Genomic DNA, 14,270 nt, shown 5'->3' with positions numbered 1-14,270 from the left:
GATTTAGTTACAAGCGCCAATGTTTGATTATTTTTTGCTCTCACAGCCTTCCCTCCTCGCCCCGACATCCTTACTTGTTTTCCTCTGGAGCTGCTGGTTAACTGGAAACAAAGTATCCACTGTTGTGTCATGGGCGGTGATTTTCTCGTTGCGCTGTTCCCCGGGCTGTCGACAGGAATTTCAGGATCGCCGATAGTGACAGCGTAGTGCAGCACATCGTGGAGAACAGCCGCAGGGCTGCGTGAAGCGAGGATTCAGGAGCCGCTGGGTTTTCAGCTCCGGGCGTCAGACGTTGTGCCGCTTGACGTCCAAGCCGATCCGGTACTGCCTCGACGTCAGAGTGATATTCATGCGGTAGAGGCAGTAATCTTCATGTAAGTATTGTAGTCCTTAAAGCAATTTCGGCAATGCGAAATAGCTGATACTGATCATTGTAATAAGTAAGGGTCGGCCGGACCGGGGAGCTGTATCGGGTTACCACCGCTCAAGCGCCATTTCGCCTCCGAAATATGGTGTTTCCATACAATTTTTTCTGTGAGAGTTACACCAAGATATCCGATGGAATCCATCCTTTCCAATGAGATCCCCCCAATGTGAATTTCCCTTTGAAAGATTTGTGGGGATTCATTAGCAGGAGTTTTGTTTTTGAGGTGTTGACTTCTAAACCTCTCATCTCACAGAAAGACATGAAGCGATCTAATAGCAGTTGAAGGCCACTCTGGGCTTTAGAGACTAATAGCGTATCATTCGCAAACAGCAAAGTAGTTATTTTGACACTCCCCAATGAGGGAGCATCTGAGTGGATTTCCGCTAGATGTTTCACCACCCCATTTATAAAAATCGAAAATAAGGTGGGAGCTAGAACGCAGCCCTGCCTCACCCCTCTTACAACCCTTATTGAGTCAGTCAGTTGCATTTGATCTCCCCATCTTACTTTAGCATAATTTCCCCCTTGGAGTCGTATTAGAAGTGCCAGAATGTTATGAGGGAGCCCCAGATCTTGTAGGACTTGCCAAAGTGTGGCCCTTGGGATAAGATCAGAAGCGGACTTCAAATCAATAAAAGCAGTGTAAAGTCTGCCCTGCTCTAGTATCACAGACTTCCAGGCCAATAGGGTGAAGCGGAAGACTTGGTCAATAGTACTGACTTTTTTCCTGAACCCTGCTTGGAAGGGAGATAAAATATTATTCTCTTCCATCCAATCAGTGATTTAATAAGCAGGGCACGGGAGAAAACTTTCTGCGCCCCATCTATTAAGCTTATCGGCCTGTAATTTGAGGGCAGCGATCCGTCCCCCTTTTTGTAGATCGGGATGATCTCCGCTCCCTTCCAAGAAGGTGGTATAGGGGTCCCGGCAGCAATGCCTTTGGCTAGTAACCACATATAATTAGACCATTTGGGAATATCAGCTAGAAAGACGTCTCCAGGTATTTCATCTGGACCTGATGCTTTGTTTTTAAGTATAGAGTTAATACTTTCTGTGATATCAGCTACAGTAAAAAGATCAACATTTGACTGCAAATTGGTTAATTCTAGGGAAGAGCCTCCAGTGATGGTCACACCTGGTCCAGAATAAATACCGGAAAATGGTCAAACCATGCAGCCCCTGTGATATTGTTAGTGGGTGATCTAGGTCTTTCAGCATCTCCCCTTGTTACAAGTAGCCAAAATTGTCTGTGATCCTTCTGTTTGCAAGTGACATTGATCTCTGACCAGCGAACCTCCACCCACTCCTTTTTAGCTTCCCTCTGAGCTTTCTTGTATACTCTTCTCGCCGATCTTATATTATTAGGATTCTTGGCTTTAATCTCAGCTGCCAAATATGACCGTGCTTCCTCACATTTTTGGTTAAACCAAGAATGTTGTGAGTTGACTAATGTCTTCTTACGACGTGGTCTCGAGCACGTAAAGTGGTAAGCTAACTGTGTAAAAAATGTCGAGTGTATGTCTGTGACCGTTTTGAGCTCATATTGCTGTTCAACTCTATTGTGAAGCATATTAATGCTTTCTTGAAGGGTTTGATTTATAGCTTCAGTCTTAACGGTGTCGATCGCTATCCGTGCCCACTTTAATCGTCTAATATCGTTCGAGGGATATAAATCCTTAGACGAGAGCATTATCTCTAAAGTGTCACTGGTTTTACTCCAGATTGGGGTCATAGAAAGCTCGAGCGGGTTATGATCACTATCAGCTGTTTCCCCAACCACCATATCCAGTACTTCTGGCCACAACCTAATGTCTAACAGAACATAATCAATTCGGCTCATATTAGATGTCCTATTAAAAGTATTGGCTCCCATCTTATCAGAGTTGGTACAGCCATTTGCTGCTCTAAGCCCGTAACCAAGAGTTACGGCCTGGAGCTGCAGGGCAGTTTGTGTCCATTTTCTGATTGGTGGGAAATCGAGGGGGGGAACATGCTAATATGCCTCTACCTGGTCGCTGTTAGATACATCCATTGTGCATAATGGTTCGTATGTACAATTGAAATCTCCTGCAACTATCAGAGGTATTGATATCTCACTCTCCTCAAGAATATTTTCTAGTGCTTGGAGGGTTGGAGAACACGTGCCTGCCTTGGTCCCACGAGCGTAGACATTGAATATGTCCACCATCCTACCATTTCCACCCCTGAGGCTAATTGCAAGTATATTGTGGTTATTGATTTTAATCTCTCTAATTGTGCATAGCAGATCTATCCTAATCCAGGTGAATAGCCCCCCCCCCACTGGTCTTCCTGATATACCAGTGGCAGCCGGTCGACAGAAAGTAACATACCCGGGGTTTTAGACCGGTGTGATCGCCCAGGTTTCTTGTAAAATACAGACATCAAATTGTTCAAAATATTCGATCCAGTGGGGGAGTACCATCTCAGATCACAGAGGGAGATTCCTCAACTGACGCTCAGCTGGTGCATCCTCCACACCTGTAATGACCCCGTAGGTTTCATTACAGGTGCACCACATATCAGTTTACTAGCAAATACAAATACATGAACATCAGTGTGATCAGTATTGTACAAAAACATTTTTCAAATTGTTACATGAGAAGTGTTGTGTATTCCATATCATGTCCTTGTGATAAATTATATATTGTACAGACGAGCCAACCAGTGAAAAGTAGAATTTTGCAAAATGGTCCAAGATAAGATGTTGTACCAAAAAGGCACCATTGGTACAGTATTTTGAGACACATAAGCATAATAAGAAAGAAATCAAATAGTCTGTGATATGGGTAGGCGGGACAGATACAAGAGGTGGAGCAATGGGAAACATCCTACAAAGAATGGAAGCCACATTTATTGAAAGATGTAAAACTATTACTAATCGTCTTAGGGTGTTAAGGTATTGTGCCATTGTGTACCCATTAATAAAATGAGCAGCACTAGTTTGAAATCTCATTAGCATCAGACCTATTCAGAGAAAATTCTATACTTTTCTTAATTTGTTTCAGAAAAATATTTTATTTCATTGTAACTATGTTTTTTTAAAATACTGGACAGTGATGTATTTTTTTGTTTGTTTCAGTTTCTATGATGAAATGTTGGCGCAGGGCATTTTGAAACCACTGACTGCTCCAGTTGAAGGAATGGTGATGAAAGAAGGATCTAAGAATTTTGTGACTCCCAAGGGAATTTCTTCAATAGTGAAATATTACTTACAACAGTCAGGTAGCGTTGGGAACATACCATTTTGTGCTCTATGATGGCTGTTTAATATGCATAAGTAATATATTCAAGAAACAAAAAAGCAGAACAGTTCCTTGTTGAATTAAAAATATTTTCTTCTTTCACTATTTTGGTTTCATGCTATCTTTTCTTTTAGGTGCATATCCTGTGGCGTATTCTTGTCTTGAATATCGTTATTGTATCACGTTATTTGTGTACACTGATAAAAGTTCCAGCCGTGGTCGCTTACAATTTTTTTCTCATGTTTTTGCTTCTTGTATTGATGTTTTAATTTTCCTGTTTTTCACATCTTGAATTGCACTCTCCTACTGTGTGTTTTATTGTCCTTTATCATTCCACGATTGAAAATCAAAATCATTCCTGAAGGAAAAAAATACCCCTTACTGCTCCAAGTGAATAAAGTGACAGAGCTAGGAGAGGTTTGGGGTTTGTCTCCAGCCAAATAGTCTTTCGAAGTATTGATGGGTAATGGTGTATTTCACCTTACAGCTTTTCAAACACATTTTCTAGAAATACATAGGATTTAAATGTGGTTATGCAGTGGAACTAGTGAAGTATTCCAATACTTTAGAGACGTATCCCCTTCTCATGGGAAATTCACTAGCAATTTGGGCTTGACCATTCCTTTTATAGTTGGACCAAATCTGGTTTGCATATGGTTGGTCCCTTTTTGTAATGGGACACAATACACCTTAGTATGTCATTCTCTGTGGCGAGGATAAGCCAGTGCGTGGGCCCTTTGCATGCTGTGTCATAGGGACTCTAGCAGCATCTCAGTGATGAGGCCTACTGTGGTGTATGTTTGCTTGTTTTCCCATTCTGAGGGGATGTGGCCTAGTAATCTGGGATGGACTTTTCCTGCTGGAGCAGGACAAATGCTGTTTTGCATATCATTGTTCTCCTCTGCAGTAGTACACATAAGCTACAAAACAATGGTATAGAATGAGTCCAGAGAACATGACAGTATTTGAGATTAGTCCAACTTTATCCATCAATTAAAATACATGCGTGCATCACTTGCTATACTCTGGTTACTGATTATCGAGAAAAGTCCTTAAACACATTGAATCTTTTATTGCTTGCATACTTTTCATTTGAATCTGGGATCAAGTACAGTCTTAAATTCAGTACCTCAGCCTGGGAAATATTTTCATCTAGGCAACTGAATTAACAGCAAAAAGTAGCTATGGGCCCCCTATATCCTTTGCTAGATATTTTTTTCTGCAGTGCTCCTTTAAGTGTGATTCCGACTTCCCTTTCCTTTACCATTTCGTTTTGCTTTTTATAGCTCTGCAAACGAAGGGGGGAGTAAGGAGGATGAAGAAACTAATATTCTTTTTCTGTCACCTTGTATTTATTCACCTCTGCTTAAATTGCGTTTCTTAATTCTACAAAGCGCCACTACCCTTCCTGTATGCTCACTTCTTCTAGTTTCCTATTTGCTCTAAAATATTCACCATCGTTATTTTTTGTGTTTGTCACTATATACTTTTCTTCAACTCCTTTGAGTTTTCCTCCATGCTTCAAGTGATGCCATACCCTTCCCTCACTTGTATAGTTGTAATTTCTTGACGCTCACCTTTTATTGTATTGCTCACCTTTTATTGTATTGCTCACCTTTTATTGTATTGCCCACCAGAACACTTTCTAAGGTATTTGCTTAACCTCATTTGAATCCTTGTTCCAACCAGCCTTCTGTGATTATAGTTCATGTATTGCAGTTTTGAGTCCTCATTTTCTGAATACTATTGTCTGAAGGACCCCATATCATGTTCCACAGCCACGTCAGAGTTTAAGTTATGTATCTCTATTATATTCCTTTAATTCAGTTAAAAGTCAAACTCTTTTGAAGATATGGTGAATAGAATTCTACATTCCCAGCTTGCACCTTTGTAGCCTCTCTACCACTTTTGGAGAGTCTGCCGATACAATGACATCCAGTATAGCAGCGGTTCCGCACAGTGTTCAATCAACTGCTCATTCGACCAATCTAACGTATAATGTTATTTCCGTCAAAAACCTTTCAGACGGGCACTCGCGGGGTGTCAAAGGTACGGGACAAGGTTCATATTTATCGGCCAGTTTGACCTGTTATCTCCACTATATATTCGGATAAAATTACTAAAGTAGAGCAGAAACCTCAAATTGGATTAATCGCTAACTACTTAGTGAGTGCAACACAAGTTTGTGGCATACTCAGAAAAAATGTGCACATATTGAGAGTAGACGGTGTTATAGGAGAGAATTTGAATACACATCCACAGGTAACTTACAAGAGAAGCTCGTCTTTGAAAGACTGTCTGGTCATTTTCTTACCCGGCATCTGTACAGTGTGATGCTACACCAACAGGCTTTTTCCCCATGCATGAATTACAAGCATTGGCATAGCCAATAGGTTTCTCCTTTGGGACCTTATAAGTGTTTAGCCATGCAACAGTTGATGTTGTTGCACGAAGGCTATTGTGCTGGATAACTAAGCACTTATAAGATCCCAAAGGCGAGACCTATTGGCTATGCCAATGCTAGTTTCTTGCTTGCATTAAGGCTCATGGTATCCTTGCTAAACTACTAAATAATGAATGCTATGGTAACACTGGGACGAGTCCCACAGCGCTTACATTTAATGAGGCACTCGGACATTGTTGATTTTAGCTCATGCGAGTAAGTTAAGGGTAACGTCGGTTTGGCCTCAGGGCACTTTAGGGGGTAAAGGCTGATTGCCTGGCAGTTATTCATTTGCAGAATGCTGACCCTTTATAACTGGCGGGAAAGCTAAAGTATTTGCCTGTCTCAGGCACTGCAAACAGGCCGAAGCTGTCGAGCGCGAGCCCTTTTCACTGCTGATGGAGACAATAAAACAATAACAAGCAGGAAGTGGGATAAGGGAAGGGGGTAGGGCAGTCGCGCGCACTAAGGGGAGAGAGGCACGCAGGCTGGCAAATAGTGTGCACTTCCGCGGCCGCTTTGATGTTCTCAGTGACCGCGCGGCTCACTGAGAACATCAAACCGGCCGCGAAAGTGATCACGCAGGCTGACAAATGGTGCGCGTGCCCGGCGCACATGCACTGTAGATGGAGGCCTGAAAAGCCACTAGTTTGCACTGCCAAAACCCGCTTACTAAAACTCTCGCCAGAGCAGCGCTAAAGCGCTGGCTCAGGCGAGACCTAAAAAAGCGTGCAAATACAATAAGGCAGTAATTGAATATAAAATGCTAGCCAAAGTGAAACAGGTCAGGATTAAACAACTACTCAATTGCCATTCAGACTATACCGTTTACTATCTTATCTGTCCCTGCAACAAACAATACATTGGCAGTACAACACACCCCACTAAGAAACTAATCTTGGAGTATATGCAGGCCATACCCCGACGAGAGATGACATATCCTGCGGTGGGACACTTTCAGACACACCATGCCAGTAATTAGAACCTCTTAAGGTTCTTTTCTATAGATCTCATACCCTAGTGAAAGGAAGGGGATAGGTTCAAGGCACTACGTAGACTAGAGCCAAGATACATTATCAGTCTCCAAAATTCCAGAGGGTCTTAACAGCGATGAAGAATTAACTGTACATTTAGGCGTGTATAAGTGCAGGATGTACACAACATCTTGCGGGGTTCGAGAGTATGGACTGAGAGAAAGGTGAAATAGCTAATCATTGTCTATTAGAGCTATTATTAGGAACATCCAGTACAGATATGTAGGCACAGGTTTCTTTCAATATTAGGGAGGCGCAGACCATGATTAGCCCATTAGGGCATAATTATACTTGCTGTACCTTACAGAGGTGTTTACGTTCCCAATTTTGACTGGCCTTATAGGATCAAATGTAGCATAATCTTGGATAAATTATTGAGTAACAGCAAATCTGAGCAGTTAATTCTAAAAGTACGGCGGTATCACAAAGAGCTGATGAATAGGATGGTACTGAATGATAGGATATGTGTATATATGCATTATTGATATCTCTAAGTGCCCCTTTCAATGGTATATACTCGTACTGTTGGTATTATTTGATGACTTTCATATTTAGATGCTCATGATTTTCTTTCAATTCCAATGATTTTGATGATATTGTAATAAATGAAGCAATGAACTGCAGTGATTCTATCCAAATACATAGTGGAAACAGAAGCGTCGTCCCACTGCTTCAACTGCAAGCTGAATACAAAAAATAAAATAATAATAACGTTTGTTATTATTATTTTGTTTTCTGTATTCAGCTGGCAGCTGAAGCCAGGTGTGTGGGGCTGTGCTCCCCGCGTCACAGGGGGAGGAGTGGTAGCAGCACCTAAAGTGCGCATGATGGTTTGGCCGGCCATCTCCGGCCGGCCAAACTGTCATGCGCATTCTGCATGTTCTCAACCCAGGCTGCATTACAGCCAGGGTGGAGAACGTGCACAGCCTGCCAGTCCCTGTCTGAGCATCGAATCATGGAGCTCAGACCAATCACAACGCTGCTGTAAGGTAGAGTTGTGATTTGTCAGGGGATCCTGGGAGGCTGTGTTCTTCGCTTCTTGGTTCCTGCTGAAGAGAGGACAGAGGAAGAAGAGGTGGCGGTCGGCGGTATAGGTAAGTGTTTTATTTATTATTTCCCAACCTGCCCCCCCACCACACCTGTTCTGTAGCAGCCGATACTGAGTGGAAATAACAAGTCAAAATGTATGAGAAATATGAACTCTGTCCAGTATCACCTATTGTCCATTTTTCTATGTTAAGGAAGTACGTTTCTATGTTTATGATTTTAAGTTGTAGTTCTTCAATTGAAGAAGTAATTGCAACACATTAACACAGTGATCAAGGTTTTTGGCAAAACGTGTCTGTTTACTGAAGTGTTGAATGGTCTAATATAGCCATTTCGATTATGGGGAAGGAACACCCAATTAGCAAAATGTCATTTTTCCAGAAGCATCCTATGATGAGTAAAGGAGAGGTGGAGGGGGAAGAGACAGAGGGAAGGATTTAGAAATGCTTGTTTGGGAGATCTGAATAGTAAAAGAAGTATGAGACGATGCAAAGAGAGGTAGAGGAAAGAAGAGTATGGGGTTTAGGATGAATGAAAGAGTGGAGGTAGAGGATATATTGATAGAGGTATATGGTTAGAAATAGATTAGTGGATTTGAGAGAGTAGTGGAGTGAGGTTTGAGATGAGTCCGAGATTAGAGATAGAGGATATATTGAGAGCGGTATAGGGTTAGAAATAGGGTAGTCCATTAGAGAAAGTAGTAGAGTGAGGTTTCAGATGAGGCCAGTGCTTAATTTGTAAAAAAAGAAGTGCCGGTGCCGAAAATGTTTCCAAGGAGGCCACAGCCCACTTCTACCTCTGGTGTGCCCCACTTTCAACACTAGCACTGCCTCAATCTTCTAACCTTGCTCTGATGTTTGTCTCATAGGTCTTTGCTCTAAGAGTCTATCCTCTCACCTCTCTAATCATTTTCTATCGTCTTTGTCACACTCACACCTGATGTGTTACCTAGTTTCCTGTATTTCTGATTTGCCCTCTATTCTTTATGCATTTTACCCATGCCCTTTTTCCTCTTCCTTTTTATCCATACTCTGCTTTCTCTCCCCTCGATCTTGGCTCTTTACTTTCACTCTTCTAGCAGTGATTAGCTGTGTCTCCGTTTTATCCTTTCTCTGCTTTTTTTTCTCTCTGTCATGTCCTGTCCTCTACATCCTTTCAATCTATCTTCTCTCTTCTATCGCCCTCTTCTGCGCACCATGTCTGCCTTCTCTTTCTCTCTGTATCTGATTTGCACTCCTCCTTTTCTTCTACACTGCTGCGTTTTATCCCTCTCTTCTCCTTGTTTCTTCCCCTCTTTGCTCTCGCCCTCTCTCATCTTTACCAGTGCTCTCAGCCCTGGCTCCTGCCTGTACATGTCCCTGCTATTTTGTCATTCCTAAAGAAGGGGAAGGTGACATGCATTTTAATTCTTTACCTAAACCGACACGACACAAGTGCAAAAAAAAGAAATGCACACCAAAATAAAATGCTTTGTTGCACATATTGATCAGTGCATTGCGGAACAGGCGGCTGCTCGAGCACAGCAGGTTATGTCACTGCTAGTGCTGCCTGCAATTAGCAGGTCCAGGGATGACGACGGCATCGGCATCCAGTGCTGAGCTTGCTGTGACCCTGTCTGCTACAGCACAAGCATTGTCCCCGGCCGTAATGCTGCCAATGCCGGTGCGTTTAGCTGTGGCGCCTGCTGGACTCACATGCGCTCACAATTAGCATGCTGGGGTGCAGCACACTAACAGGTGACTCCATGGTGCACAAAAGTTGTGCTGGGCCACAGCCGCATTGAGTACATTGAGGATAGCAGCAATGTAGGGCTGCCATCTATACTAATCTGGTCACAAAGCCATTTGGAAATGCACACTTACTTTAGTTTATTCTTCCTCACGACCTCACTCCCAAGTTCCAAATGAGCTCTCGCAGCTTCCTTGCCTGAAATCCGTCATGAGCCAGCCCCCACCTACAATTAGCCAATGGGAGGCTCAGGCAATGGCAATGGCAGGGTGCAGCAGATTCTGGGAATCGAACGCAAGCCATTGTTTGACGATGACTTCTTGAATAAGTGACAGGCGTGATGACATTTATCACTAATGTGGTGATACACAATCGCGCCTGCCTGTACCGGCGTATGCCTGCCTGTACCGGCATACGCCTGCCTGTGAACACATACCAGCCAGTCACCATGCAACGTATGTTATTCTTTATATTTTGGAATGGAATAATTAATATTGAGACCACCACCTGCAGGTTCAGAAATCATAGCCCCGGCCCTGTGGAATAAGTTCCGGTGCTGAGCACCGGAAAGCACTGGCTCAAATTAAGCACTGGATGAGGCAGAGAGTTGAGGTAGAGGAAATATTGAGAGCGGTATACGGTGACAAACAGGGTAGTGCATTGGAGAGAGTAGTAGAGTGAGGTTTGAGATGAGGCAGAGAGTTGAGGTAGAGGATATATTGAGAGCGGTATATGGTGATAAAAAGGGTAGTGCATTGGAGAGAGTAGTAGAGTGAGGTTTGAGATGAGTCAGAGAGGAGGTAGAGGATATATTGCAAGAGAAATAGGGTGAAATCTAGGGTAGTGCATTGGATACGCTGAAATAGAAGCAAAGTAATAAATATAAAGATACAGAAGTACATGGAAGATATATATATGAATAGGGAAGGTAATATATGTATAATAAAGTTGCATTTAATAAAATAAGACTTTCAAGTGTTTTTGTACTTGTGTGTTTGTGTTAGATCATTCCATACCATTACAGACTGCAGACCACTATCCCACCTAAAATAATGGAAAAAAAAAACAACTGTATTTTCACACTATAACGATAGTACCCATAGGGTGATAGTGATAGTGTGCTTTATAAGTCCCGATAATAATAATAATAATTCCTTCCACCAAGCTGAATCTGTTATCTGTTTCATATCTATAGCGCCAAGAGGCTCCCAGCAAGTGAACATCCATGTTTAAAAATGGGCAAATAATACTAAAGACTGAAGAAAATAACAAAATGAGACCACACACAAGCCAATTTGCATAGTAAACGAATAATGAAATGAAACTAAGTAAAAGTAGTTATCTTTTGCTAGCCCCATGTCCTGGGAACAGGCCTGGTGTTATAAATCAGCTTAACACATTGGGGCCTGGCTTCAGATGGAGGAAATTCTTACAAAGAATTGCCAGTTACTTGCAAGAGGCATCTTAAAATGTGTATTATGATGGTGTAACAAATGAATTACAGCACAGTGAATGTTTAAGATTGGCAGGTTTTATCGGTTTTATTGAAATAGATAATGAATTGAAGAAAAACTTGAAAATAAGCTAATAATTCACAAATAAACTTAGGAACCTGTCTGCAATATACATACTAACAATCCACACTTAGGATGTGGTGGACATATTCGGCGATCATCTACTACTTTAGAAAGACCAACCTACCCTTTGACTTTATGTACTAGAAATGCTTCAATCGACAATAACCAAAGGCTGGAAGCCCACCCACCCTAGGCACCACTGGCCATGGCCACTCAGGAGATATGGGGGGCTTGTTCTGATTCACATGAGCATCTCTTGCAAGGACATGCCAGGGGCACCATTGCCTCAAGGCCACTTGCTGGAAGTGAGGCCACAATCTGCATTGCAACAGCATCACTTGCTAGTTCCGTCTTCCATGGCACCAATGCCCAGCCCACTAAGCAGACACAGGGGCAGGTACCCATAGAATGATTGCCCCAAGCCCACTCAGCTGAACTGGGACCTAGCACGTGCCCCTGACAATCAGCTCTATCACACTCATGGTGTAAGATCAGGACACCAGGTGTCGCACAACTTCACAGCCATCATCCTCAACGCAGGATCTCTGCTCTCAATTCACCGTGTGACCCTAGAGCCCACCCAGGGGTGCAGAAACTGAATCTAAACACCTACATCCATTGATGCACAAGCATTGTGGGGTACCAGGGCCTAACATGTTATTTCCAACCAAGTAAGGCCCTTCAGTGGCAAGATTTGTTAAAAATGATAAAAACGAATTGATGAAAGAAAGGACTAATCGGGCAATAAATTAAAGAGTTGCTTTACACATGGCTGCTATAGCCTTCCTATTAGAAGTTGGGGCACTGTTGCCTTCTTCTGGCGACAGCGCCACTCAGGCCCCAACTGTAGGTGCCTCCATGCTCTCTACCTCAATGTGCCACTTTCATTGCCAGCACGAGCACTGTCACCAGTGCCAAAACCTACTAGGTGCTATAGCCGTGCTTACGCACATTCATAGCCCCTCCCCGCCCGAACAACCACTTCCAACCAATGAAGGAGCCGTAGGACGCAATGGGCAGCACTCATTCGTGGGACTTACTGTGCGGCGGTCACACTGAGAATGCCCGTACAGTACCCATATGACGCCCGTGCAGGGCTCTTGACACAGTCCTCTAACCTCAAAGTACCATCGCAAAGTGTCTCCACACCTCGTGCAGCTCTGCGGGCTGAGCGCGTGCTACATCGATCTTGTGTGTAGCCTCCACATCACAACCTTGATTCCAGGCTCAGTCACTCACCCTTTTGTCCTCCCAACATCAAAATGACAAGCACCAAATCTAACGACACTCCAAAGACACAGACTGGATACAAGTAATAACTGCTCCTGAGAAAAATTCGGTTGAGGTGTTCCTCGAAATGCTGTGTCCAAAACGCCCATGGCAGACAGGGCCTCACTTGAAAGGTCAGTCATGAAACCCAATGTCACATAACACAACTCTTGGGGCAGGGAGCAGTGGCAGCTGGTGATTGCAAATCGTGGTGAGGCTCAAAAACAAACATAGAATTGCACTGTACGATTGAACCTCACTGCCGACTTACGTTCATTCACTACTCATCCACCTGCATTCAACAATTCAGTCACCTACCCATTAACTCATCCACATTACACTATCCACTGTCATTCACCCAACTCGTATACCCAGCCACCCAACATTTACTTAGCATCTCAGCCAACTCCTGCAATCATTGTCTCATCCATTCACACAAATGCACATAGCCTCACCATCCAGTATACAGCAGTTTCAGTGATTAAAAGCTATACAGAGGCTTTGTTAATGTTTGTTTTATTTAACCTGCACATTGTTTATTATGTCTTTAATATGATATATCACATGTAGTCATTAATCTGCAGAAGAAATAAAACAAAAAAACATTACTAGCCATGATAAATTACTGAAACCGATGGTGCCTTAGAGAGACACCACCACTTAGAGATGTGGGGGGGGGAAGGGATGGGAGAGCTGAGAGAGAATGTCTCATACTCCTAATAAAATGTGACTATAAAGTATGTGCAGACTTCCAGTAGCATGCTTCAAAAACTCACCCTTTCCCGTTTCGTCATAGAATGGGGTATGGTCAGTAAGGCTTGCTGATCACAACCGACATGTGATGAGATAAGAACGGGTCAACTAATAGCAGCTGAGTGAAGTTCTGAGAAGACATAAGGGCTGTGAGTGGGCAAGCCCTGTCAGCCCTGCTGTATACAGCGTCAGCCACATGCTCACAAAGGCACAGTGGCAAAGACACTTGTGAAAGTGCATGAATTTCACTGGGAGTAAGTCTCAACAAAACGTTTTTTTTTTAAGTGTATTTGAATAACTGCTTCAATAGAAAGGCCACAAAGGGGGAGGTGCACCGCCCTTTAGCCCTTGAACAACAGCCGCCCATGGCAGGGCGTGGGAAGATGTGCCCAACAGGGGGAAGGGATGACCAGTGCAGGTGACGCTTTTCCTTTGTAAAGGAATTCCTGCTGGTGTCATATCCCCCTGCTGTGCACATCTTCCCACTCCCACCCCATGCTGCACAGCACTCAACCGTGCTTTTGTGAAATCCTTGCCTACAGGCAAGAATATCACCTCGGTGGCACACTGTCTCAAAGAAAACAAAAGGGCGGGTTGCTGAAACCTTCAGAGGCTGGCTGGCTCAGACTGGCTCCAGGGGGCCTCTCGGATGTGATCATTAAAATGAAATTCTGGGATGCGAAGGTTTCCGATAATAAAAACGCTACCCAAGGAGCCTTAATACAAATT

General features: G+C 43.2%; 1 protein-coding gene across 2 annotated transcripts in view; it reads left to right on the top strand.

Annotated features, from left to right (window-relative positions):
- The window catches only part of RNLS (renalase, FAD dependent amine oxidase), a 455,130-nt gene that overhangs the window by 74,630 nt on the left and 366,230 nt on the right, over nt 1-14,270 (top strand). For both annotated transcript variants that reach the window (XM_085605681.1, XM_085605670.1), the window contains exon 3: nt 3,528-3,670. In XM_085605681.1, coding sequence (XP_085461807.1) covers nt 3,528-3,670 — 143 coding nt within the window. The remainder of the gene's footprint in view (nt 1-3,527; nt 3,671-14,270) is intronic.

The sequence above is a fragment of the Triturus cristatus genome, chromosome 1_2, assembly GCF_964204655.1.
Source record: "Triturus cristatus chromosome 1_2, aTriCri1.1, whole genome shotgun sequence".
NCBI lineage: Eukaryota > Metazoa > Chordata > Amphibia > Caudata > Salamandridae > Triturus > Triturus cristatus.
The sequence above is the reverse complement of the archived record's forward strand: the minus strand, read 5'-3'. Positions and strand labels throughout refer to the sequence as shown.